Genomic DNA, 27,043 nt, shown 5'->3' on the forward strand with positions numbered 1-27,043 from the left:
TACAACATGGGGGACATTTCAGGGGGAGGGGAATACATTGTAACATGACAACATGGGGGACATTTCAGGGGGGAGGGGGAATACATTGTAACATGACAACATGGGGGACATTTCAGGGGGGAGGGGAATACATTGTAACATGACAACATGGGGGACATTTCAGGGGGGAGGGGAATACATTGTAACATGACAACATGGGGGACATTTCAGGGGGAGGGGAATACATTGTAACATGACAACATGGGGGACATTTCAGGGGGGAGGGGAATACATTGTAACATTACAACATGGGGGACATTTCAGGGGGGAGGGGAATACATTGTAACATGACAACATGGGGGACATTTCAGGGGGGGGGGGAATACATTGTAACATGACAACATGGGGGACATTTCAGGGGGGGGGGAATACATTGTAACATGACAACATGGGGGACATTTCAGGGGGGAGGGGGAATACATTGTAACATGACAACATGGGGGACGTTCCAAGGGGTGTGAAGACTTTTTCAAGGCTCTGTACCTGCTGTACATATATCTGGGGGGGGTCCGGTGTCACTGGCGGGGGGTATTGTTACATCAGCAGAAGACAGCGCTGTCATTTCCTTCACACGTTTATCACATACAGTATGTATCCCGCGCAGTGCAGCCGCTCCTCACGATGGGATTTATGTGGCAGATTTTATGGCATCTGAACCTCTATGTACCGGAAGGAATGTATACGTCCATGGAAGAGAAGAGCGCTTCTGTCAGACTCTCCAACCGGATCAGATTTATGAAGTAATTATTAACTAAGAGAGAGACCGAATCCTGGTGAACGTATCGGGATGGTAAATAATTCAGAGAGGCGGAACGTTTGCAGTATGTAAGAGGACAGAGCGGGTCCCGTCCGTGGGAATGCTGACGTCGCTGTTTTATGAAAAAGTCTCCATTTAAATTTCAACTCTCAAGGAGACACCAGAAAGGATCCTCACGGCATACAGGTTTGTGGCTGGAATCAGCAGAAATCAGATTTTATCTGAAGTGAAATTAATCCTGTGAAAAGATTTCTGTGGATACCCGACATTTACAGATTTTACATGTTCGGCACATAATTCTGATCCTTTTTTTTTTTTTTTTTTTCTACTTTTTTTTTTACTTTTGCTTTTTTTTATTTTTTTTTACTTTTTCTTTTTTCTTTTAATTTGCTTCTACTTTATTTCTACTTTTTTTTTGCTTCTACTTTTTTTTTTTTTTTACTTTTGCTTCTTTCCTTTTTTTTGTTTCTACTTTATCTTTTTTTTTTTTTTACTTTTTGCTTTTTTTTTTTTTTTTGCTTCTACTTTATTTTTTTTACTTTTGCTGTTTTGCTTCTACTTTATTTTTTTTTACAATTGCTGTTTTTTTTTTTGGGGGGGGGGGTTGCCTTTACTTTATTTTTTACTTTTGCTTTCTTTTGCTTCTACTTTATTTTTTTACTTTTGCTTCTTTCCTTTTTTTTGTCTCTACTTTATCTTTATTTTTTTTACTTTTTTTTTTTTTGCTTCTACTTTATTTTTGACTTTTGCTTCTTTTCTTTTTTGCTTTTACTTAATTTTTTTTTACTTTTGGTGTTTTGCTTCTACTTTATTTATTTTACAATTGCTGTTTTTTGGGGGTTTTTTTTTTTGCTTCTACTTCATTTTCTTAGTTTTGCTTTTTTTTTTTTTTTGCCTCTACTTTATTTTTGCTTTTTTTTTTTTTACTTTTTCCTAAATTTTTGCAATTCTTTCACCTCATCTGTTTTCTTTTAAATTTTTCTTTCTTACTTTTACATTTTTTTCTTCATTTTCATTTCATCTAAACACTGCAACTTTTTTTTTTAGACAAGTTGTTATATTATTACTCCTTGGGCTATATAAAAAGTTTTGAAAATGTATATACTTTACTGATCGTAAGGCTCCATGCACACGGGACGTTTTGATAACGCTGGTAACCGTTAGGTGTGTAAAGTCAAGTTAAAAACTTGAGTTTTTCAGCTTTTTTTAGCATGTTTGAATTAGCGTTTAGTAGCATTTTCCCACGATTGCATTTCTTTTACCCCCAAAATTTTTTTTGGTTAAAAAAAGTCCAAACATGCCACTTTGCGGCATTTTACAGCGATTTATTGCGTTTTACAGTGTTAGAGTGTTTTTACAGCTAAAAAACTCCTCCAGAAGCCCACTAGCCCTGGGGTTTTTTCCAGCCAAAAAATGACCCAGGCAAAAAACGTTGATTCCAGTCTGTGTGTGTATGGACAACTAGGATAGCATGCTGGGGGGGGGGTTACTGGCTGTAGAAAAAAATGTCAAAAGCCAAAAACAGCCGCTGTAAAAACGTCCCACATGCGTGAGGACTTGTAAACCAAGGCCTGGATGTCAAGCCTTCATGGATCTCTCTAGCTGTGGGCACTGTGGAACAATCCCCCCTTACCCCAGGTTCACACCTAAGCATTTTCTGCAGCATTTTGCGTTTTGCAGAAACACAGTACAGTTCATTTAACATGATTTCCTATGGGACACGTTCACATCTCCACGTTTTCACCGGGTGTGTTTTTTTTGGAAAGGGTCAGAGACTTTTTGGAACACAAAAAGTTGCGTTTTTGGTTCTATAGCCTTCAATGGAAACGCTACAGGAAAGCATGTATTGAGTTTTTGCCGTGTTTTTGATGCGTGTTAAATCTGCCTAGCAACAAGAAAAATATAAAAAAATAGGGAAAAACATGAAACGCATCAAAAACATGTCAAAAACGCAAAACACAATGCAGAAACGGCTCAAACACAACCTGCATAGGCCTTACACCCCGGGTGCGATTTGCATGCCATGCGACTTGCAAATTGTATACCATGTCCCACCCTATTGTCCACAATTGGAGCGATCATATCGGTCATGGATTATTTTTAACACAAAAAAGTTGCGTTTTGGGTTCAATAGACTTCAATGGAAAGGCTGCAGGAAAGCATGTATTGTGTTTTTGCTGCATTTTTGACGTGTTTTAAATCTGCCTAGGAACAAAGAAAAAAAAAAAAAAAAAGAAATAGAAAAACACAAAATGCATCAAAAACGCATCAAAAAGACAAAACGCAACGTAAAAATGGCTCAAACACAACCTGCATAGGCCTTACACCCCGGTCACATCGGGTGCGATTTGCATGCCATGTGACTTGCAAATCGTATGCCAAGCTGCACCCTATTGTCCGCAATTGGAGCGATCATATCCAAGACCAAGTCAGAACCGGCCCGATTTCTAAAGGAGTCCATGCGCCATTTTTGGTGCGATTTGCATAGACATCTGAGGTTTTGGAAATCGCACCTGAAATCGATGGTTCATCCGACATTGAAAAAGTGCGACTTACAGTGAAGTCGCTCAATTTCAGAGTCGGGCTTGATGTGGCGGGGGGGGGGGGGGGGGGTCAAAGTTCACAGCAGAGACAATTAATGTACCTTTACCCTTCCGTTGCCGGCTGTTTTTGCATTTTTTGCGCACATCTGAAAAATCATTTTCGGCCTACAGATGGCATAAACCCCAAACATGATACATTTCCTGAAAGCCGACACCCTGGAGAATAAAATGGCGGCAGTTCTCATTTTTTTATGTCACATGATAGTACCGTAAAGGTCCAGGAAACTGTCAGTCAGCCCGGGTTCACATATATGTGGTGCGGGATATCGCATGTGATTCGCACAGGAACCGCGCCGCATTCAATGCAATTTGTGTGCGGTGCGATCGGAGTCGTACATTTTTTTCTATGGCTCTAATCGCACTGCACCAAAAACACGCAGGACCCTTGTTTTGGTCGGCACTAGAATCGGATCGCACGGGTATTCACACCTATGGGATCCGATTCTGCACATCGCACTGCTTTCGGGGTGTTGTTAACTTATCATACACACCTGCAGCGGTTCGCATGAACGGGGTGCAATGCTGATGCGGTGTGGAAATTGAACAGAAAACGCTGCAAATTGCGCACCAGCGTCAGCGTGAACCCAGGCTCCAAAATAAATGACCCAAATTTTTGTAAAATATAAAAGATGAGGTTGCATTGAAGTAAACAGCCCCAATTTAGAATGGAGAATCTCCCTCATTGTTATTAAATATTCTGTTCAAAAATTCAAAATATTATCATTATACAGTATTTATAAAGCGCCAATAGTTCGCTCAGCGCTGTACATTACAAAGGGGGACAGAACATGTGACAGAACAATAACAATACAATGCAAAACATGAGGGGTTCGAGGGCCCTGCTCCTTGGAGCTTACAATCTAGGAGGGAGGGGATGGTGGCACAGGAGGAGATAGCTGTGGGGGATGGAGTGGTAGGAAGAGTGGAGGAGGTCGGCAAGTTAGCAGGGGGTGGGGTAGGCTTCCCTGAAGAGGTGGGTTTTCAGGGTGCGCCTAAAGGAGAGTAGGTGATAATCTGATGGGTTGGGGTAGGGAGTTCCAGAGGATGGGTGACACCCTGGATAAGTCCTGGAGGCGGGCATGGGATGAGGAGACCAGGGAACTAGAGAGAAGGAGGTCTTGTGAGGAGCGGAGTGTGCATGCTGGGCGGTACTTGGATATTACGTCAGTGATGTAGTTCGGGGCAGTATGGTGGACAGCTTTGTACATCAGTGTTAGGATTTTGAATTTGATCCGTTGGGCAATCGGAAGCCAGTGGAGGGATTGGCAGAGGGGGGTGGAGGACACTGAGTGGAGGCCAGTGGAGGGATTGGCAGAGGGGGGTGGAGGACACTGAATGGAGGCCAGTGGAGGGATTGGCAGAGGGGGATGGAGGACACTGAATGGAGGCCAGTGGAGGGATTGGCAGAGGGGGGTGGAGGACACTGAATGGAGGCCAGTGGAGGGATTGGCAGAGGGGGATGGAGGACACTGAATGGAGGCCAGTGGAGGGATTGGCGGGGGGGGGGGGGGGTGGAGGACACTGAATGGAGGCCAGTGGAGGGATTGGCAGAGGGGGGTGGAGCCAGTGGACGGATTGGCAGAGATGGGTGGAGGACACTGAATGGAGGCCAGTGGAGGGATTGGCAGAGGGGGGTGGCGGAGATGGAGCGGTTGGAGAGGTGAATGAGTCTGGCAGCCGTATTCAGGATGGACTGAAGCGGGGATAGCCTGTGGCGAGGCAGGCCAGTGAGGAGGGAGTTGCAGTAGTCGAGTCGTGATATGATGAGGGAGTGGATGAGCTGTTTAGTGGTTTCTGGGGTTAGGAACGTGCGGATTTTGGCGATGTTGCGGAGGTGGAGTCTGCACGAGTTTGTTAGTGATTGGACTTGGGGCTGGAAGGATAGGTTGGAGTCCAGAATGACACCAAGTACTCTGGCCTGCGGGGCGGGCCTGGTGGTGGCGTTGTTGGACATGATGGAAAAGTCAATGGGGGGTGGTGTCCGGGCTGGGGGGAAGACTAGGAGCTCGGTTTTGGAGAGGTTCAGTTTAAGGAAGTGGAGCGACATCCAGTCTGATATGTCGCTCAGTAGGTGTGTGATTCGGGCGGAGACCGAGGGGGTGAGGTGGGGGGTTGAGAGATAGATTTGTGTGTCGTCGGTAGAGATGAGCGAAGTATTCAAAAATTCGATTCGACTGATTCGGCGAATTCGTAGAAAAAATTCGATTCGAGTCGAATATATTCGCTGTGAATTTAACTTAAAAAAGGGTGTTTCTAGGCTTCAGAGAGACTTAATATTAGTGCAGAACACTGTACCTTTAATTTAAATGCCCTTGGAGTCTGCTGGGGAAGAGAAATAATACTGTCAGGCAGTATGACATGCAGATGAGTGCCGTCGATCTTAGAATCACCGCACACTTCACTCATTTGGCCAGTCACGGGGCCAAAACCAGAGTGTGGAGCCACAGTGTGGCGGTGGAGGCAGCAGCAATGGGAGGCCATGCAGCACCCTATGACAAAAATGGAAACCACCAGCAGTGTGAGGAGACCTGAAAGTGGCACATGGCAGAGTGTGGCGATAGAGACAGCAGCAATGGGAGGCCGTACAGGGACCCATGACACACTCTGGACCTGGCAGCAGCATGAGGAGGCGGTACAGGGGCCCATGGCAGATTACGGGCCTGGCAGCAGCATGAGGAGTCGGTAGGGGGGCCCATGGCAGATTACAGGCCTGGCAGCAGCAATGGGAGGCCGTACAGGGACCCATGACACAATCTGGACCTGGCAGCAGCATGGGGAGGCGGTACAGGGGCCCATGACAGATTACGGGCCTGGCAGCAGCATTTGGAGTCGGTACGGGGGCCCATGACACACTCTGGACCTGGCAGCAGCATGAGGAGGCGGTACAGGGGCGCATGACAGATTACAAGCCTGGCAGCAGCAACTTGGACAGGAGGACGTTCAGTTTCTGCACCGTCTGGTGCGTGCTCGCAAACTGTTGTCTCTTGGAAACGGATTCCAAGAAAGACTGCTGACGGAATCCGTGAAGAGGAGTAGCAGGAGAAGGAGCATCTGAACGAGCGGAATATGCCAACAAGCGACAACAGGGGCCCATGACAGATTACGGGCCTGGCAGCAGCATGAGGAGTCGGTACGGGGGCCCATGGCAGATTAGGGGCCTGGCAGCAGCTATGGGAGGCCCGTAATCTGCCAGCACCCTATGACAAAAAATGGAACCCACCAGCAGTGTGAGGAGACCTGAAAGTGGCACATGGCAGAGTGTGGCGATGGAGACAGCAGCAATGGGAGGCCGTACAGGGACCCATGACACACTCTGGACCTGGCAGCAGCATGAGGAGGCGGTATAGGGGCCCATGGCAGATTAGGGGCCTGGCAGCAGCTATGGGAAGCCCGTAATCTGCCAGCACCCTATGACAAAAAATGGAATACACCAGCAGTGTGAGGAGACCTGAAAGTGGCACATGGCAGAGTGTGGCGATGGAGACAGCAGCAATGGGAGGCCGTACAGGGACCCATGAGAGACTCTGGACTTGGCAGCAGCATGAGGAGGCGGTATAGGGGCCCATGGCAGATTAGGGGCCTGGCAGCAGCTATGGGAGGCCCGTAATCTGCCAGCACCCTATGACAAAAAATGGAACACACCAGCAGTGTGAGGAGACCTGAAAGTGGCACATGTTTGGGGCATGATTCATGGCGGATTTAGTCAGTTGTGTCAGGAACTGGTGGTTTGAAATCCAGACTAATCCACGCCTGATTCATTTTCACAAACGTCAGTCTCTCCACACTTTGGGTGGACAGTCGTGTCCTCCGCGGAGTTGCAATACCTCCTGCCGCACTAAACACGCGCTCCGATGCCACGCTACTGGCCGGGCATGACAGCCTTTCAAGGGCAAATTCAGCTAGTTGGGGCCAAAGGTCAAGTTTCGTTGCCCAGTAGTCAAGGGGATTGTCTACCTCGGTTGGCAGGGTGCTGTCCAAGTAGGCCTAAGCCTGTTGTTTGAGGTCCTGCTCCAGGTCCACCTGATGCTGCTGCTGCTGCTGCTGCTGCGGCTGGTTAGTAGTTTCCTCACTGCGCTGGTGAAGAAAGCTACTCATCATCGACTGCAGACTGAGGCAGCCGCTGCTGGTGGAGCTGCCACTGCTCCTACCACCCCACCCCTCCCCTGCTGCCATCGCAGCGGAACGCGAGCGCACAGGGCCCACAGTGTCTGAGGATGGACGTTGGCGCACAAAGGCAGAGACCAACTGACTACATAGGTGGTTTTTATAGTACGTTATTTTGGCCTCCCTCTCAGCAGGTGTGAAAAAGGCCACCATTTTTGAACGGTAGCGAGGGTCCAACAAGGTGGACAGCCAAAAGTCATCCCTCTGTCTGATGGTTATTATTCGGCTGTCGCTACGCAAGCAACCGAGCATGCTATGGGCCATTTGTGCCAAGGAATGCGAGGGACTCCCTGCCTCCATCTCCACAGCATACTGCCACGGTGCGTCTGGGTCCTCTGTCTCCTCCTCCTCCTCCTCCTCTACCAGATGCTCCTGCTCCTCCACTCCTGTCCGCTGAGTGGAAAAACCACCCATTTCACTCAATAATTCCTGAGCACCAATGTCCTCCTCTACCTCCTCCTCTTCTTCCTGTCCTGCCCCCACAGGGGTCATGTGGCGTTGAGATCTGTGCGCCACGTCTACCGCACCCTGACCAGCCATTGTTAACAGCATTTGTTCCAGGACGTGCAACAGAGGAATGACGTCGTTCATCCCATAGTCCTGCCGACTCACGAATAGCGTGGCCTCCTCAAAGGGCCTGAGCAAGCGCAGGTGTCACGCATGAGCTGCCAATGGCTGACATCTAAGTTACACAGGGAATACCTTTATCCGCTTTTAACATCAGGAAATCTGTGATGGCCTTTTGCTGTTCGTAAAGGCGGTCTAACATATGTAGGGTTGAATTCCACCTTGTTGCAACGTCACAGCATGAGGAGTCGGTATAGGGGCCCATGGCAGATTAGGGGCCTGGCAGCAGCTATGGGAGGCCCGTAATCTGCCAGCACCCTATGTCAAAAAATTCTACACACCAGCAGTGTGTGAGGAGACCTGAAAGTGGCACATGGCAGAGTGTGGCGATGGAGACAGCAGCAATGGGAGGCCGTACAGGGACCCATGACAGACTCTGGACCTGGCAGCAGCATGAGGAGGCGGTATATAGGGGCCTATGGCAGATTAGGGGCCTGGCAGCAGCTATAGGAGGCCCATAATCTGCCAGCACCCTATGTCAAAAAAATTCTACACACCAGCAGTGTGAGGAGACCTGAAAGTGGCACATGGCATGAGAGACTCTGGACCTGGCAGCAGCATGAGGAAGCGGTATATAGGGGCCTATGGCAGATTAGGGGCCTGGCAGCAGCAATGGGAGGCCCATAATCTGCCAGCACCCTATGTCAAAAAATTCAACACACCAGCAGTGTGTGAGGAGACCTGAAAGTGGCACATGGCAGAGTGTGGCGATGGAGACAGCAGCAATGGGAGGCCGTACAGGGACCCATGACAGACTCTGGACCTGGCAGCAACATGAGGAGGCGGTATATAGGGGCATATGGCAGATTAGGGGCCTGGCAGCAGCTATGGGAGGCCCTTAATCTGCCAGCACCCTATGTCAAAAAATTCTACACACCAGCAGTGTGTGAGGAGACCTGAAAGTGGCACATGGCATGAGAGACTCTGGACCTGGCAGCAGCATGAGGAAGCGGTATATAGGGGCCTATGGCAGATTAGGGGCCTGGCAGCAGCAATGGGAGGCCCATAATCTGCCAGCACCCTATGTCAAAAAATTCTACACACCAGCAGTGTGTGAGGAGACCTGAAAGTGGCACATGGCAGAGTGTGGCGATGGAGACAGCAGCAATGGGAGGCCGTACAGGGACCCATGACAGACTCTGGACCTGGCAGCAGCATGAGGAGGCGGTATATAGGGGCCCATGGCAGATTAGGGGCCTGGCAGCAGCTATAGGAGGCCCATAATCTGCCAGCACCCTATGTCAAAAAATTCAACACACCAGCAGTGTGAGGAGACCTGAAAGTGGCACATGGCAGAGTGTGGCGATGGAGACAGCAGCAATGGGAGGCCGTACAGGGACCCATGACAGACTCTGGACCTGGCAGCAGCATGAGGAAGCGGTATATAGGGGCCTATGGCAGATTAGGGGCCTGGCAGCAGCTATGGGAGGCCCTTAATCTGCCAGCACCCTATGTCAAAAAATTCAACACACCAGCAGTGTGAGGAGACCTGAAAGTGGCACATGGCAGAGTGTGGCGATGGAGACAGCAGCAATGGGAGGCCGTACAGGGACCCATGAGAGACTCTGGACCTGGCAGCAGCATGAGGAAGCGGTATATAGGGGCCTATGGCAGATTAGGGGCCAGGCAGCAGCTATGGGAGGCCCATAATCTGCCAGCACCCTATGTCAAAAAATTCTACACACCAGCAGTGTGTGAGGAGACCTGAAAGTGGCACATGGCAGAGTGTGGCGATGGAGACAGCAGCAATGGGAGGCCGTACAGGGACCCATGACAGACTCTGGACCTGGCAGCAGCATGAGGAGGCGGTATATAGGGGCCCATGGCAGATTAGGGGCCTGGCAGCAGCTATAGGAGGCCCATAATCTGCCAGCACCCTATGTCAAAAAATTCAACACACCAGCAGTGTGAGGAGACCTGAAAGTGGCACATGGCAGAGTGTGGCGATGGAGACAGCAGCAATGGGAGGCCGTACAGGGACCCATGACAGACTCTGGACCTGGCAGCAGCATGAGGAAGCGGTATATAGGGGCCTATGGCAGATTAGGGGCCTGGCAGCAGCTATGGGAGGCCCTTAATCTGCCAGCACCCTATGTCAAAAAATTCTACACACCAGCAGTGTGTGAGGAGACCTGAAAGTGGCACATGGCATGAGAGACTCTGGACCTGGCAGCAGCATGAGGAGGCGGTATATAGGGGCCTATGGCAGATTAGGGGCCTGGCAGCAGCTATGGGAGGCCCTTAATCTGCCAGCACCCTATGTCAAAAAATTCAACACACCAGCAGTGTGAGGAGACCTGAAAGTGGCACATGGCAGAGTGTGGCGATGGAGACAGCAGCAATGGGAGGCCGTACAGGGACCCATGAGAGACTCTGGACCTGGCAGCAGCATGAGGAAGCGGTATATAGGGGCCTATGGCAGATTAGGGGCCAGGCAGCAGCTATGGGAGGCCCATAATCTGCCAGCACCCTATGTCAAAAAATTCTACACACCAGCAGTGTGTGAGGAGACCTGAAAGTGGCACATGGCAGAGTGTGGCGATGGAGACAGCAGCAATGGGAGGCCGTACAGGGACCCATGACAGACTCTGGACCTGGCAGCAGCATGAGGAGGCGGTATATAGGGGCCCATGGCAGATTAGGGGCCTGGCAGCAGCTATAGGAGGCCCATAATCTGCCAGCACCCTATGTCAAAAAATTCAACACACCAGCAGTGTGAGGAGACCTGAAAGTGGCACATGGCAGAGTGTGGCGATGGAGACAGCAGCAATGGGAGGCCGTACAGGGACCCATGACAGACTCTGGACCTGGCAGCAGCATGAGGAAGCGGTATATAGGGGCCTATGGCAGATTAGGGGCCTGGCAGCAGCTATGGGAGGCCCTTAATCTGCCAGCACCCTATGTCAAAAAATTCTACACACCAGCAGTGTGTGAGGAGACCTGAAAGTGGCACATGGCATGAGAGACTCTGGACCTGGCAGCAGCATGAGGAGGCGGTATATAGGGGCCTATGGCAGATTAGGGGCCTGGCAGCAGCTATAGGAGGCCCATAATCTGCCAGCACCCTATGTCAAAAAATTCAACACACCAGCAGTGTGAGGAGACCTGAAAGTGGCACATGGCAGAGTGTGGCGATGGAGACAGCAGCAATGGGAGGCCGTACAGGGACCCATGAGAGACTCTGGACCTGGCAGCAGCATGAGGAAGCGGTATATAGGGGCCTATGGCAGATTAGGGGCCAGGCAGCAGCTATGGGAGGCCCATAATCTGCCAGCACCCTATGTCAAAAAATTCTACACACCAGCAGTGTGTGAGGAGACCTGAAAGTGGCACATGGCAGAGTGTGGAGATGGAGACAGCAGCAATGGGAGGCCGTACAGGGACCCATGACAGACTCTGGACCTGGCAGCAGCATGAGGAGGCGGTATATAGGGGCCCATGGCAGATTAGGGGCCTGGCAGCAGCTATAGGAGGCCCATAATCTGCCAGCACCCTATGTCAAAAAATTCAACACACCAGCAGTGTGAGGAGACCTGAAAGTGGCACATGGCAGAGTGTGGCGATGGAGACAGCAGCAATGGGAGGCCGTACAGGGACCCATGACAGACTCTGGACCTGGCAGCAGCATGAGGAAGCGGTATATAGGGGCCTATGGCAGATTAGGGGCCTGGCAGCAGCAATGGGAGGCCCATAATCTGCCAGCACCCTATGTCAAAAAATTCTACACACCAGCAGTGTGAGAGGAGACCTGAAAGTGGCACATGGCAGAGTGTGGCGATGGAGACAGCAGCAATGGGAGGCCGTACAGGGACCCATGACAGACTCTGGACCTGGCAGCAGCATGAGGAGGCGGTATATAGGGGCCCATGGCAGATTAGGGGCCTGGCAGCAGCTATAGGAGGCCCATAATCTGCCAGCACCCTATGTCAAAAAATTCAACACACCAGCAGTGTGAGGAGACCTGAAAGTGGCACATGGCAGAGTGTGGCGATGGAGACAGCAGCAATGGGAGGCCGTACAGGGACCCATGACAGACTCTGGACCTGGCAGCAGCATGAGGAGGCGGTATATAGGGGCCCATGGCAGATTAGGGGCCTGGCAGCAGCTATGGGAGGCCCGTAATCTGCCAGCACCCTATGTCAAAAAATTCAACACACCAGCAGTGTGTGAGGAGACTTGAAAGTGGCACATGGCAGAGTGTGGCGATGGAGACAACCCACCGACTGTTTTGCTCGCTGCCAAGCTGCCACCCTCTTCTCCTGATGATGCAGAAGCAATAGCCTGATGACGACGAGGCTGCCAAGAGCGATCAGCCTCATCATCATCAATTAGGGTCTCCGCCTCACTACTAGCCCCCTCGGCTGCGTGTGGGTCAGGAGACAGACCTGTCTCTACACCGGCTACCGAGCCACTCTCCTCGCCACTACCGAGCCACTCTCCTCGCCATGTCTCCCCCCGTTCCTGACCGCCCTCTGTTAGCTCTTCCTCACTGTACTGGATGACACCGGGAGCACTGGCCTCTGGCTGCGAATAGTGCTGCCTCGACCCCTTCCTCTGCTGCCACGTCTGCTCGCTCCTAAAACATTGCCTCCTCTGCCACTCCTCTGCATGTTGTCTGACATACTCTTTAATTAAACGATTATGTGTCCCTGAGTAACAATTCTGTGTCCCTGAGTAACAATTCTGTGTCTGTGCGAGTAACAATTCTGTGGCCCTAAGTAACAGTTCTGTGGCCCTCAGTAACAATTCTGTGTCCCTGATTAACGTTTCTGTGGCCCCAAGTAACAGTTCTGTGGCCCTCAGTAACAATTCTGTGTCTGTGCGAGTAACAATTCTGTGTCTGTGCGAGAAACAATTCTGTGGCCCTAAGTAAAGTTTCTGTGGCCCTAAGTAACAATTCTCTTGCACTCAGTAACAATTCTGTCTGTCCCTGAGTAACAATTCTCTGGCACTCAGTAACAATTCTGTCTGTCCCTGAGTAAAAATTCTGTGGCCCTAAGTAAAGTTTCTGGGGCCCTGAGTAACAATTATCTGGCACTCCGTAACAATTCTGTCTGTCCCTGAGTAACAATTCTCTGGCACTCAGTAACAATTCTGTCTGTCCCTGAGTAAAAATTCTCTGGCCCTAAGTAAAGTTTCTGTGGCCCTGAGTAACAATTCTCTGGCACTCCGTAACAATTCTGTCTGTCCCTGAGTAACAATTCTCTGGCACTCAGTAACAATTCTGTCTGTCCCTGAGTAACAATTCTCTGGCACTCCGTAACAATTCTGTCTGTCCCTGAGTAAAAATTCTGTGGCCCTAATTAAAGTTTCTGTGGCCCTAAGTAACAATTCTCTGGCACTCAGTAACAATTCTGTCTGTCCCTGAGTAACAATTCTCTGGCACTCGGTAACAATTCTGTCTGTCCCTGAGTAACAATTCTCTGGCACTCAGTAACAATTCTGTCTGTCCCTGAGTAAAAATTCTGTGGGCCTAATTAAAGTTTCTGTGGCCCTAAGTAACAATTCTCTGGCACTCAGTAACAATTCTCTCTGTCCCTGAGTAACAATTCTCTGGCACTCAGTAACAATTCTGTCTGTCCCTGAGTAAAAATTCTGTGGCCCTAATGAAAGTTTCTGTGGCCCTAAGTAACAATTCTCTGGCACTCGGTAACAATTCTGTCTGTCCCTGAGTAACAATTCTCTGGCACTCAGTAACAATTCTGTCTGTCCCTGAGTAAAAATTCTGTGGCCCTAATTAAAGTTTCTGTGGCCCTGAGTAACAATTCTCTGGCACTCAGTAACAATTCTGTCTGTCCCTGAGTAACAATTCTCTGGCACTGAGTAACAATTCTGTCTGTCCCTGAGTAAAAATTCTGTGGCCCTAATTAAAGTTTCTGTGGCCCTAAGTAACAATTCTCTGGCACTCAGTAACAATTCTGTCTGTCCCTGAGTAACAATTCTCTGGCACTCAGTAACAATTCTGTCTGTCCCTGAGTAACAATTCTGTGGCCCTAACTAGCGTTTCTTTGTCCCTAAGTAACAGTTCTGTCGCCCTCAGTAACAGTTCTGTGTCTGTGCGAGTAACAATTCTGTGTCTGTGCGAGTAACAATTCTGTGGCCCTAAGTAACAGTTCTGTGGCCTTCAGTAACAATTCTGTGTCTGTGCGAGTAACAATTCTGTGTCTGTGCGAGTAACAATTCTGTGGCCCTAAGTAAAGTTTCTGTGGCCCTAAGTAACAATTCTCTGGCACTCAGTAACAATTCTGTCTGTCCCTGAGTAACAATTCTCTGGCACTCAGTAACAATTCTGTCTGTCCCTGAGTAAAAATTCTGTGGCCCTAAGTAAAGTTTCTGTGGCCCTGAGTAACAATTCTCTGGCACTCAGTAACAATTCTGTCTGTCCCTGAGTAACAATTCTCTGGCACTGAGTAACAATTCTGTCTGTCCCTGAGTAAAAATTCTGTGGCCCTAATTAAAGTTTCTGTGGCCCTAAGTAACAATTCTCTGGCACTCAGTAACAATTCTGTCTTTCCCTGAGTAACAATTCTCTGGCACTCAGTAACAATTCTGTCTGTCCCTGAGTAACAATTCTGTGGCCCTAATAACGTTTCTGTGGCCCTAAGTAACAATTCTCTGGCACTGAGTAACAATTCTGTCTGTCCCTGATTATGAATTCTGTGGCCCTAACTAGCGTTTCTTTGTCCCTAAATAACGATTCTGTGGCCCTCATTAACAAGTCTGTGTCCCTGAGTAATGGTTCTCTGTCCCTAAGTAACTTTTCTCTGTCCCCAATTATCGTTTCTGTGGCCCTAACTCTGTCCCTGTCCCTAGTACAGAGCGGTCTGCCTCTGTTCAATAACTGCAGGCAAATGAAGAATTCCAAAATGGCCGCTATTTATAGCTCGACCATTACACAGTGCTGGCTGGCTGGCTGCTGATAGGCTGATGCGATCACATGTAGTTGAGGCATGCATTATGGGTCAGCGCGCCTTGTCTGCGCGCCTTCCCAGACATCCCCGCTCCGTCGCCGCACATGTCAGCCGCCATTTTCTGAAAAATTTCGATTCGCGCGTCCGAATTAGGCTATTTTTCGGATTCGGCACGAATCAAAATTTTTCAGATATTCGACTCGAATTCCACTTCGGATACTTCGATTCGCTCATCTCTAGTCGTCGGCATAGAGGTGGTAGTTGAAGCCGTGGGAGTGTATGAGTTGGCCAAGGGAAGAGGTGTAGATGGAGAAGAGAAGGGGCCCGAGGACGGAGCCTTGAGGGACCCCAACAGAGAGGGCGAGTGAGAGGGAGGTGGTAGCATTATAGGTAATGATGAAGGAGTGTTGTGATAGGTAGGATGAGAGCCAGGAGAGAGCGGAGTCTCTTTGGCCAAGATATCAACACTATCTCCAGAATGAATCTTCTGAGCCTGAAGCTGTTGGATCAGGGTCATCACTGGGGCAGGAAAATATTTTAGATAAACAATTTTCACCAAATACCACAATCCCACCAGCCCACCTTCCATTGTAATACCCATCATGTTGGAATGGTGTCCACAAAAATTGCCCTCGTAGTGCAGCAGCTCTTCAGGGCTGAGCTGTCATTATTGGTAAACCTCAGCTTGTAACACATAGGGACTTCCATACACAATGTTGTGTGCTCTTGCCTACTGGTAATCTTCTAGCTCAATAAAGCTTTTCCTATTGATGGAGCACGGAGTGATCATCCTAAGGACGTTTTCAGTATGATTTAGGCACTGGTACATTGAAACTAGTGAAAGTCCGAGAGGACGTGTGACTTAGACCCAATTGGTCTCTGTCTCCCTTGTTGTCATCAAATATTCTGTTGAAATATTCAAAATATTGACGCTAGTTCCAGAAATTCACATTCTGAGTCTTAGGCTGTTGGATAAGGTTCATCACAGGGGCTGGAAACTTTTTTTTGGACAGCAGTTCCACCAGGTCCCACAATCCCACCTTCCATTGTATTACCCATCATTTTGCAATGGTGTCTGTGATGGAGATCAGAAATATTATTTTATTTTTGTGTTGTTTTGTTGAAATCAACAAGTGTGTCCAGCAGTCAGCTTGTCTGCTTAATTAAATCTTAGAGTTCCTGTGCCCCGCAGGGGGTGGGAGATGAGGTTGATCTATGAGTTCCTGTGCTCTGTAGGGGGTGGGAGATGAGGTTGATCTATGAGTTCCTGTGCCCCGCAGGGGGTGGGAGATGAGGTTGATCTATGAGTTCCTGTGCCCCGCAGGGGGTGGGAGATAAGGTTGATCTATGAGTTCCTGTGCCCCGCAGGGGGTGGGAGATGAGGTTGATCTGTGAGCTCCTATGCCCCGCAGGGGGTGGGAGATAAGGTTGATCTATGAGTTCCTGTGCTCCGCAGGGGGTGGGAGATGAGGTTGATCTATGAGCTCCTGTGCTCCGCAGGGGGTGGGAGATGAGGTTGATCTATGAGTTCCTGTGCCCCGCAGGGGGTGGGCGATAAGGTTGATCTAGGAGTTCCTGTGCCCCGCAGGGGGTGGGGGATGAGGTTGATCTAGGAGTTCCTGTGCCCCGCAGGGGGTGGGAGATGAGGTTGATCTAGGAGTTCCTGTGCCCCGCAGGGGGTGGGAGATGAGGTTGATCTATGAGTTCCTGTGCCCCGCAGGGGGTGGGTAACGAGGTTGATCTCAGTAGGAGGCACAGACAGCACAGTGTCCTGCGGCTGTGAAAAGCCAGACGTGTCGACACCGGGGGCTTGAGGTTTGGTCAACTTGAAAGGACCATATAATGTCCCTATGGTGAGAGAAAACTCTCAGAACGTGCAGAGCATGAGGCAGGATGGACAGAGCAGCTCATGGCTGCAGGCCTCGCTAGGAGATGCATTGAACTGTTTTTGCTTTTTCCACTGCTGGGACTTGTGGTTCTACATTGTCTGTGCAGTTTTCTGGACACTGGAACTCTGCTCTCCTCTCTGCTCTGCCTCCTTGCTGTAAGTCACCCCCTTCCTGCCCATTTTCAGCTTTTAGTGCTCTCGCACTGTGAATGACAATTGCGCGGTCATGCAACACTGTACCCATTTGAAATTTTTATCATTATTTTGAGACAGATAGAGATTTATTTTGGTGGTATTTAATCCCCTTTGGGTTTTTATTTTTTGCTAAACAAACCAAAAACAACTGAAAATTAAAAAAAAAAGTTTTCTTATTAGTTTCTGTTATAAAATTTTGTAAATGAGTAATTTTTCTCCTTCACTGATGTGCGCTAATGAGGCCACAGTGATGGGCACTGATAGGCTGTACTGATGAGGAGGCACTAGTAGGTGGCACTGATGGGCATTGACAGGCATCACTGATAGGCATTGAAAGGCAGAACTCATATATAATACTGATAGGCAGCACTGATGGGCACTGATGATGAGGCACTAGTAGGTGGCACTGATGGACATTGACCGACATCACTGATAGGCATTGAAACGCAGTACTCATGTATGATACTGATAGGCAGCACTGATGGGCACTGATGAGGAGGCACTAGTAGGTGGCACTGATGGGCATTGACAGGCATCACTGATAGGCATTAAAACGCAGTACTCATATATGATACTGATAGGCAGCACTGATGGGCACTGATGAGGAGGCATTAGTAGGTGGCACTGATGGACATTGACCGACATCACTGATAGGCATTGAAACGCAGTACTCATGTATGATACTGATAGGCAGCAGTGACTGGCACTGATAGGCAGAACTTACTGGCACTGTAAGGCGGCACTGATAGGTGGTACTGATTGGCACTGATAGTTGGCACTGAAAGGCAGCTCAGAGGGGCACTGATATGTGACATTGATGTGCTCTGGTAGGCACTGATATGTGACATTGATGTGCTCTGGTAGGCACTGATATGTGGCATTGATGTGCTCTGGTAGGCACTGATATGTGACATTGATGTGCTCTGGTAGGCACTGATATGTGACATTGATGTGCTCTGGTAGGCACTGATATGTGACATTGATGTGCTCTGGTAGGCACTGATATGTGACATTGATGTGCTCTGGTAGGCACTGATATGTGACATTGATGTGCTCTGGTAGGCACTGATATGTGGCATTGATGTGCTCTGGTAGGCACTGATATGTGACATTGATGTGCTCTGGTAGGCACTGATATGTGACATTGATGTGCTCTGGTAGGCACTGATATGTGACATTGATGTGCTCTGGTAGGCACTGATATGTGGCATTGATGTGCTCTGGTAGGCACTGATATGTGACATTGATGTGCTCTGGTAGGCACTGATATGTGACATTGATGTGCTCTGGTAGGCACTGATATGTGACATTGATGTGCTCTGGTAGGCACTGATATGTGGCATTGATGTGCTCTGGTAGGCACTGATATGTGACATTGATGTGATCTGGTAGGCACTGATATGTGACATTGATGTGCTCTGGTAGGCACTGATATGTGGCATTGATGTGCAACGACAGGTGACACTGATGGGGCTACACAGATCATCAGTGTACATGTCCCCTCTGAGGAATGCTGATTACCGGCTCTCCTCTCCTCTGTCAGTGTGACAGCTGGAGAGGAGAGAAATGCCGATAACCGTCATTTCCCCATTTACATGCGATCAGCTGTGATTGGACACAGCTGATCACATGATAGTGCCGACATCATTGGCTCTTTCCGCTGATCTGTGATCCGCTGTGTCCGAGGGACCTAGCACACCACCGATCGCTGCGCACCCCCAGGGGCGCTCACACGCAGCTAGAGTGGTAGGACGTCATATGAGAGAACCCCCGCCGGTCCGTCATTTCTTTATATGGCGGGCAGGAGGCGGTTAACGGTAAACTAGCTTCCTAAAGCTTTTTTTATTGATGGAGCACAGAGTGATCATAAGGGCTGATTTAGGCACTGCTACATTGAAACTAGTGAAAGTCCGAGAGGACTATTGTGACGGGAGTGACTTTGGGTGGGGGGCCCATGGAACCCAGCTCACTTTAGAGAGGGGGGAGACCCCTGTCTGAGCTCCCCATATCCCTCTTATGTGTAAGTCACCCTGTGCCTGTTAGGGGTGCAGGATGGAATGTCCTGATATTGTGTAGACATGTATAGGAGATAGGTGGGGGTTGTGGATTCTTTGGTGTTATATTACATCCCATTGTTCTATTGTGTGTCTTTCTTGGGAGCAAACTATTATGGGATGTATGTGTTTGTGTATTGGCTTGGTGGGGGGTGTCTGCTGATGTGTTTTCTTGTTGCTAGATTTGGTTTGCCCCGCCCTGTGTCCTTATGCAGGGAGGGGAGAATTGTTCCTTTGAATGTACATAACTTGTGTTGGTGGTAAAGTAAAGCAGTCTATTTCCTGAATTATTTCATGACTGGTCTTGTCTAGTCTTGTTTGGCCAGCAGTGGTGTCCATGGATCTGCGTTCGGACAGGGAAGCTGGAGTCTAAAGTGCAGTCGGTGTCCGGTTCTGTTACAACTGTGCCAACAATATTGTCCACATTTGGACGTCTGATTTAGACCCAATTGGGGATCCCCCATCTCCCTCGTTGACAAGTATTCTGTACAAATATTCAAAATATCGATACCAGCTCCAGAAATTCACCTTCTGAGTCAGGGTCCTCACAGGGGCAGGAAACGTTTTTAGAGAGCAATCCCACCAGCCCCCTTCCATTGTAATACCCATCATTTTAGAATGGTGTCTGCAAAATATTGACATAATATGACAGTAGAGCTGCCATTTGTGGTGAACCTCAGCTTGGAACACATGAAGACTTCCAGACACAATGTTCCATGCTCCAGCTTGAAGGTAAGCTCCTGGCTTCCTGGTGCTGTTATTGCTGGTGAGGACCATATGGACTTATTCAGCACTGATGCACCATATGACAGAAGGACCATTTTAATCAAAGGTTTGGTTCAAAGCTATGCCTTAAAAGGTTGGACCAGAACCGCTGATAAGGACCAGGGCTTGGACCAGGACTGCTGATAAGGACCAGGGCTTGGACCAGGACTGCTAATAAGGACCAGGGCTTGGACCAGGACCGCTGATAAGGACCAGGGCTTGGACCAGGACTGCTGATAAGGACCAGGGCTTGGACCAGGACTGCTAATAAGGACCAGGGCTTGGACCAGGACCGCTGATAAGGACCAGGGCTGCTGATAAGGACCAGGGCTTGGACCAGGACCACTGATAATGACCAGGGCTTGGACCAGGACCACTGATAACGACCAGGGCTTGGACCAGGACCGCTGATAACGACCATGGCTGCTGATAAGGACCAGGGCTTGGACCAGGACCGCTGATAAGGACCAGGGCTTGGACCAGGACTGCTAATAAGGACCAGGGCTTGGACCAGGACTGCTGATAAGGACCAGGGCTTGGATCAAGACTGCTAATAAGGACCAGGGCTTGGACCAGGACCGCTGATAAGGACCAGGGCTGCTGATAAGGACCAGGGCTTGGACCAGGACCACTGATAATGACCAGGGCTTGGACCAGAACCGCTGATAACGACCAGGGCTTGGACCAGGACCGCTGATAACGACCATGGCTGCTGATAAGGACCAGGGCTTGGACCAGGACCACTGATAATGACCAGGGCTTGGACCAGGACCACTGATAACGACCAGGGCTTGGACCAGGACCGCTGATAACGACCATGGCTGCTGATAAGGACCAGGGCTTGGACCAGGACCGCTGATAAGGACCAGGGCTTGGACCAGGACTGCTAATAAGGACCAGGGCTTGGACCAGGACTGCTGATAAGGACCAGGGCTTGGATCAGGACTGCTAATAAGGACCAGGGCTTGGACCAGGACCGCTGATAAGGACCAGGGCTGCTGATAAGGACCAGGGCTTGGACCAGGACCACTGATAATGACCAGGGCTTGGACCAGGACCGCTGATAACGACCAGGGCTTGGACCAGGACCGCTGATAACGACCATGGCTGCTGATAAGGACCAGGGCTTGGACCAGGACCGCTGATAAGGACCAGGGCTGCTGATAAGGACCAGGGCTTGGACCAGGACCACTGATAAAGACAAGGACCGCAGATAAGGACCAGGGCTTGGACCAGGACCACTGATAAAAGGATACCACTGGGCCTCCTGTAGGGGACCTGGCCCTGCCACTTTAACAGGGGGTCCTGGCCAGCAGCAGCTTCAAACCTCAGTCTAGTACACATGTGCATGAATAGTGTGAACCCCTAATGTTCCCTCTGGCTCCCACGTAGTGAACTAAATTCCCAGGGCTGGGGGAGGGGGGCATCAGTTCATTCAGAGGGGTCCGAGAGACAGAGGGACTTTTTTTTTTCTTTTTGGGCACAGTCGGATTCACACAACATCCAGTGCTGAATATGCTGGATAAAAGCCAGGTCACAGTCTGTTCTGCTGACGGAGTGATATCTTCCTCACTGCCAGCTGAGACGAGGGCGAGAGAATCATCGGGACAGCAGAACTGTACCAGGCTCAGGAGCAGGAAGAAGACTAATCCTGGAGGGGAACGTGGCTGCACACAGTGAGTGACAGTCATATCTGGATAGAATTCACACTGGGTGTTATCACGCAGCACAGCAGGAGCTCTATCAGGGCTCCATCACAGTGTCACACAGCACAGCAGGAGCTCTATCACGGCTCAGTCACAGTGTCACACAGCACAGCAGGAGCTCTATCAGGGATCCATCACAGTGTCACACAGACAGCAGGAGCTCTACAATGGCTTCATCACAGTGTCACACAGCACAGCAGGAGCTCTATCACGGCTCCATCACAGTGTCACACAGCACAGCAGGATCTCTATCAGGGATCCATCACAGTGTCACACAGACAGCAGGAGCTCTACCATGGCTTCATCACAGTGTCACACAGCACAGCAGGAGCTCTATCAGGGCTTCATCACAGTGTCACACAGCACAGCAGGAGCTCTATCACGGCTCAGTCACAGTGTCACACAGCACAGCAGGATCTCTATCAGGGATCCATCACAGTGTCACACAGCACAGCAGGAGCTCTATCACGGCTCAGTCACAGTGTCACACAGCACAGCAGGATCTCTATCAGGGATCCATCACAGTGTCACACAGACAGCAGGAGCTCTATCACGGCTTCATCACAGTGTCACACAGCACAGCAGGATCTCTATCAGGGATCCATCACAGTGTCACACAGACAGCAGGAGCTCTACAATGGCTTCATCACAGTGTCACACAGCACAGCAGGAGCTCTATCACGGCTCCATCACAGTGTCACACAGCACAGCAGGATCTCTATCAGGGATCCATCACAGTGTCACACAGACAGCAGGAGCTCTACCATGGCTTCATCACAGTGTCACGCAGCACAGCAGGAGCTCTATCAGGGCTTCATCACAGTGTCACACAGCACAGCAGGATCTCTATCAGGGATCCATCACAGTGTCACACAGCACAGCAGGAGCTCTATCACGGCTCAGTCACGGTGTCACACAGCACAGCAGGATCTCTATCAGGGATCCATCACAGTGTCACACAGACAGCAGGAGCTCTACAATGGCTTCATCACAGTGTCACACAGCACAGCAGGAGCTCTATCACGGCTCAGTCACAGTGTCACACGGCACAGCAGGATCTCTATCAGGGATCCATCACAGTGTCACACAGCACAGCAGGATCTCTATCAGGGCTCCATCACAGTGTCACACAGCACAGCAGGAGCTCTATCACGGCTCCATCACAGTGTCACACAGCACAGCAGGATCTCTATCACGGCTCCATCACAGTGTCACACAGCACAGCAGGACCTCTATCACGGCTCCATCACAGTGTCACACAGCACAGCAGGAGCTCTATCACGGCTCCATCACAGTGTCACACAGCACAGCAGGAGCTCTATCAGGAAGTTTTAATTTGCCTGCTGGGGGGAATGGAAGACTGCTATTATAGAAATCTGAATCTCCAGCACAGAGCCCTAAGGTGGCTGCGTTATGCTGGCGCCGGCCCTGTTTACACTTGTACAAAAATAGAAGTGTAGTGCTAGGATAATAAATTGTATAGGATAAGCATATAAATATCATGTTCCCTAAATGGGAAAAATATTACAGCCTGAAATTAATGCAAAGAGATTCAATATATACAGTATGACACAGAACTGAGTCCAACATGAGAACGACCCCAAACACTCCTCCAAGACCACCACTGCCTTGCTAAAGTAGCTGAGCGTAAAGGTGATGGACTGGCCAAGCATGTCTCCAGACCTAAACCCTATTGAGCATCTGTGGGGCCTCCTCAAAGGGAAGGTGGAGGAGCGCAAGGTCTCTAACATCCTCCAGCTCCGTGATGACATCATGGAGGAGTGGAAGACGGAAGGTGGAGGAGGGCAAGGTCTCTAACATCCTCCAGCTCCGTGATGACATCATGGAGGAGTGGAAGACGGAAGGTGGAGGAGCGCAAGGTCTCTAACATCCACCAGCTTCGTGATGACGTCATGGAGGAGTGGAAGAGGACTCCAGTGGCAACCTGTGAATCTCTGGTGACCTCCATGCCCAAGATGGTTAAGGCAGTGCTGTAAAATAATGGCGGCCACACAAAATATTGACACTTTGGGCCCAATTTGGACCTTGTCCCTTAGGGGTGGAGTCACTTTTGTTGCCGGCGGTTTAGACATTAATGGCGGTGTGTTGAGTTATTTTGAGGGGAAGCAAATTTCCATGTTATACAATCTGTACACTGACTACGTCACATTGTAGCAAAGTGTCATTTCTTCAGTGTTGTCACATGAAATGATAGAATGAAAGATTGACACAAATGTGAGGGGGGGACTCACGTCTGGGAGATACTGTGTATATATATATATATATATATATATATACATACATATATATACATACATACACACACACACAGTGAGGAAAAGAAGTATTTGAACCCCCTGTGATTCTGCAAGTTCTCCCACTTCTCCATCATGGAGGGTCTGACATTCACATTGTAGGGCATTCCCACTCAGAGACAGAATTTTAAAAATAATTCAGGAAATCCCATTGTATGATTTGTAAAGAATGTATTTGTCTCGCACGGCTGAACAGAAGTATTTGAACCCCTGAGAAGATCCGTGTTAATATTTGGTACAGAAGCCTTTGTCTGCAATTACAGAGGTCAGATGTTTCCTGTAGTTCCTGACCAGGTTTGCACTGCAACAGGGATTTTGGCCGACTCCTCCACACCGATCTCCTCTAGATCTGTCAGGTTTCGGGGCTGTCGCTGAGCAACACGGAGTTTCAGCTCCCTCCAAAGATGTTCTATTGGATTTAGGTCTGGAGACTGGCTAGGCCACTTGATATGCTTCTTACGGAGCCACTCCTTGGTTCTCCTGGCTGTGTGCTTCGGGTCGTTGTCATGTTGGAAGACCCAGCCACGACCCATCTTCAATGCTCTGACTGAGGGAAAGAGGTTGTTGCTGAAAATCTCACAATAAATGGCCCCATTCATCCTCTCCTTAATACAGTGCAGTCGTCCTGTCCCCTTCGCAGAAAAGCCCCCCCAAGGCATGATGTTACCACCCCCATGCTTCACAGTAGGGATGGTGTTCTTGGGATGCAACTCATCCTTTTTCTTCCAAACATGACGAGTGAAGTTTAGACCCAAAAGTTCTACTTTGGTCTCATCTGACCACATGACTTTCTCCCATGTCTCCTCTGGATCATCCAGATGGTCATTGGCAAACTTCAGACGGGCCTGGACATGTGATGACTGGAGCAGGGGAACCTTCAGACGGGCCTGGACATGTGATGACTTGAGCAGGGGAACCTTCCGTGCAATGCATGATTGGAAACCATGACGGCGTAGTGTTCTACCGACAGTGACCTGTGAAACTGTGGTCCCAGCTCTCTTCATGTCATTGACCAGCTCCTCCCTTGTAGTTCTGGGCTGATTCCTCACCTTTCTTATCATCAGTGATACCCCACGAGGTGACATCTTGCATGGAGCCCCAGTCCGAGGGAGACTGACAGTCGTCTTTAGCCTCTTCCATTTTCTAACAATTGCTCCAACAGTTGATCTGTTTTCACCAAGCTGCTTGGCAATTGCCCCGTTTCCAGCCCTGTGGAGGTCCATAATTTTGTCTCTGGTGTCTTTTGACAGTCTTTGGTCTTGCCCATGGTAGTAGTTGGCGTCTGACTGACTGTGGGGTGGACAGGTGTCTTTAAAGAGCTCAGACAGGTGCTACTAAGTTAGATTAATGAGTGGAGTAGAGGTGGACTTTATAAAGGCACAGTAACAGGTCTTTGAGAGCCAGAATTCTTGCTGTTTCTCAGGTGTTCAAATACTTCTGTTCAGCAGTGCAAGACAAATACATTCTTTACAAATCATACAATGTGATTTCCTGAATTGTTTTTTAAATTCTGTCTCTCAGAGTGGGAATGCACCTACAATGTGAATGTCAGACCCCTCCATGATTTCTAAGTGGGAGAACTTGCAAGATCGCAGGGGGTTCAAATACTTCTGTTCCTCACTATATATATATATATATATATATATATATATATATATATATATTGTATACAGCCTGGGGGAGGGGTGGACTCACTTCTGGGTGATACTGTATACACCTGATGTGAAGGGGCACTCTGATGGGGACACCTGATGTGAAGGGGCACTCTGATGGGGACACCTGACGTAAAGGGGCACTCTGATGGAGACACCTGACGTAAAGGGGCACTCTGATGGAGACACCTGACGTAAAGGGGCACTCTGATGGGGACACCTGACGTAAAGGGGCACTCTGATGGAGACACCTGACGTAAAGGGGCACTCTGATGGGGACACCTGATGTAAGGGGGCACTCTGATGGGGACACCTGATGTAAGGGGGCACTCTGATGGGGACACCTGATGTAAGGGGGCACTCTGATGGGGACAGTAGCAGTGTGTACTGTATTCAGGTACTTTGGCAGCACTCCCCCTTGCAATGCTTCAACTTATCCTGTAAAAAATAATATATGCAGCAAAATTAATTAGTGATAAATTGTCCTTTGTATCTATTCCCGATATTCCCAATGAACACATATTGAATATGTGATTTGAATTGCACATCTATTTTGTTTCAGGGGCACAATGTCAACACTTATTGTACGACAGTTCAAGCACTCGGATTTTCCAGAAGTCAAAGAACTCTTCATTGAAGGATGTCACATACATGCGTACAGTACCTTTTACCAAGCTTTGAGGCTTCCTCACAACTGGCTCCTCATGTTTCTCGGATTCCTGCTCCCTCTGGTCACCGTTGGCTCCATCCTTCTGGCCATCTTGGATGTGGTTGTTGTGTTGGTTGTGCTTTGGCTGTGTGGAAGAAGGTTCTTCTACGGCTATGCCGCGCACGCTCTGGCGGACGACATGAAAGACATCCCAAAACATTATCTCCAGCGGGAAGGGCACAATTACTGGGTGGTGGAGTCTGACGGGGAGTTTGTGGGGATGGTGGCGGCCGTTCCCTCGTATTTACCCGGAGAAGAGAAAATCACAGAGCTCAAAAGAATGTTTGTGGTCCGCAGCCAACGGGGCAAAGGTATTTCTAAAGTCTTGTGCAGGACAGTCATTGACTTTGCCCGTAAGAATGGATGTAAGGCGGTGGTCCTGTCCACCACCACGGTACAGACCTCGGCTACAAATTTGTACAGGTCGATGGGATTCAGGTGTAGTCATACCAGCTACATGACCGGATTCACAGAGAGGCTGGTACAGCTGCAATGGATATATTTCAGATACGACATCCTCAAGAGCAAATAAAAAATGTGGCTTGGTCCAGACAAGGTCCTCACTGCATCCATTTATTCAAATATTTAACCAAGGGATGTGTAGCAAAGAAAGCTGAATAGTTACAAATAAATAAATTAATCAAAAAAGAGAACAAAA

General features: G+C 49.3%; 1 protein-coding gene across 2 annotated transcripts; it reads left to right on the top strand.

The window, feature by feature from the left end:
* Positions 1 to 718: 718 nt before the first annotated feature.
* Positions 719 to 27,043, top strand: LOC149436822 (putative N-acetyltransferase camello). 2 transcript variants are annotated; one of them, XM_089661428.1, is made up of 2 exons: positions 719 to 982; positions 26,239 to 27,043. In XM_089661428.1, exon 2 carries the CDS (start codon positions 26,246 to 26,248, stop codon positions 26,915 to 26,917), a length of 672 nt encoding a protein of 223 aa, XP_089517554.1. In that variant the 5' UTR covers positions 719 to 982; positions 26,239 to 26,245; the 3' UTR covers positions 26,918 to 27,043. The 2 variants fall into 2 exon arrangements, with proteins under 2 accessions (XP_089517554.1, XP_089517553.1); XM_089661427.1 differs by lacking the exon at positions 719 to 982 and adding an exon at positions 21,538 to 21,679.

Source organism: Staurois parvus, unplaced genomic scaffold (genome assembly GCF_062004578.1).
Source record: "Staurois parvus isolate SC_StPar_1 unplaced genomic scaffold, SC_StPar_1.0 ptg001335l, whole genome shotgun sequence".
NCBI classification, from domain to species: Eukaryota; Metazoa; Chordata; class Amphibia; order Anura; family Ranidae; genus Staurois; species Staurois parvus.

What these genes read in the sequence shown, in the direction of transcription:
- LOC149436822 (XM_089661428.1), top strand. Translation starts at nt 26,246, where the DNA reads ATGTCAACACTTATTGTACGACAGTTCAAGCACTCGGATTTTCCAGAA.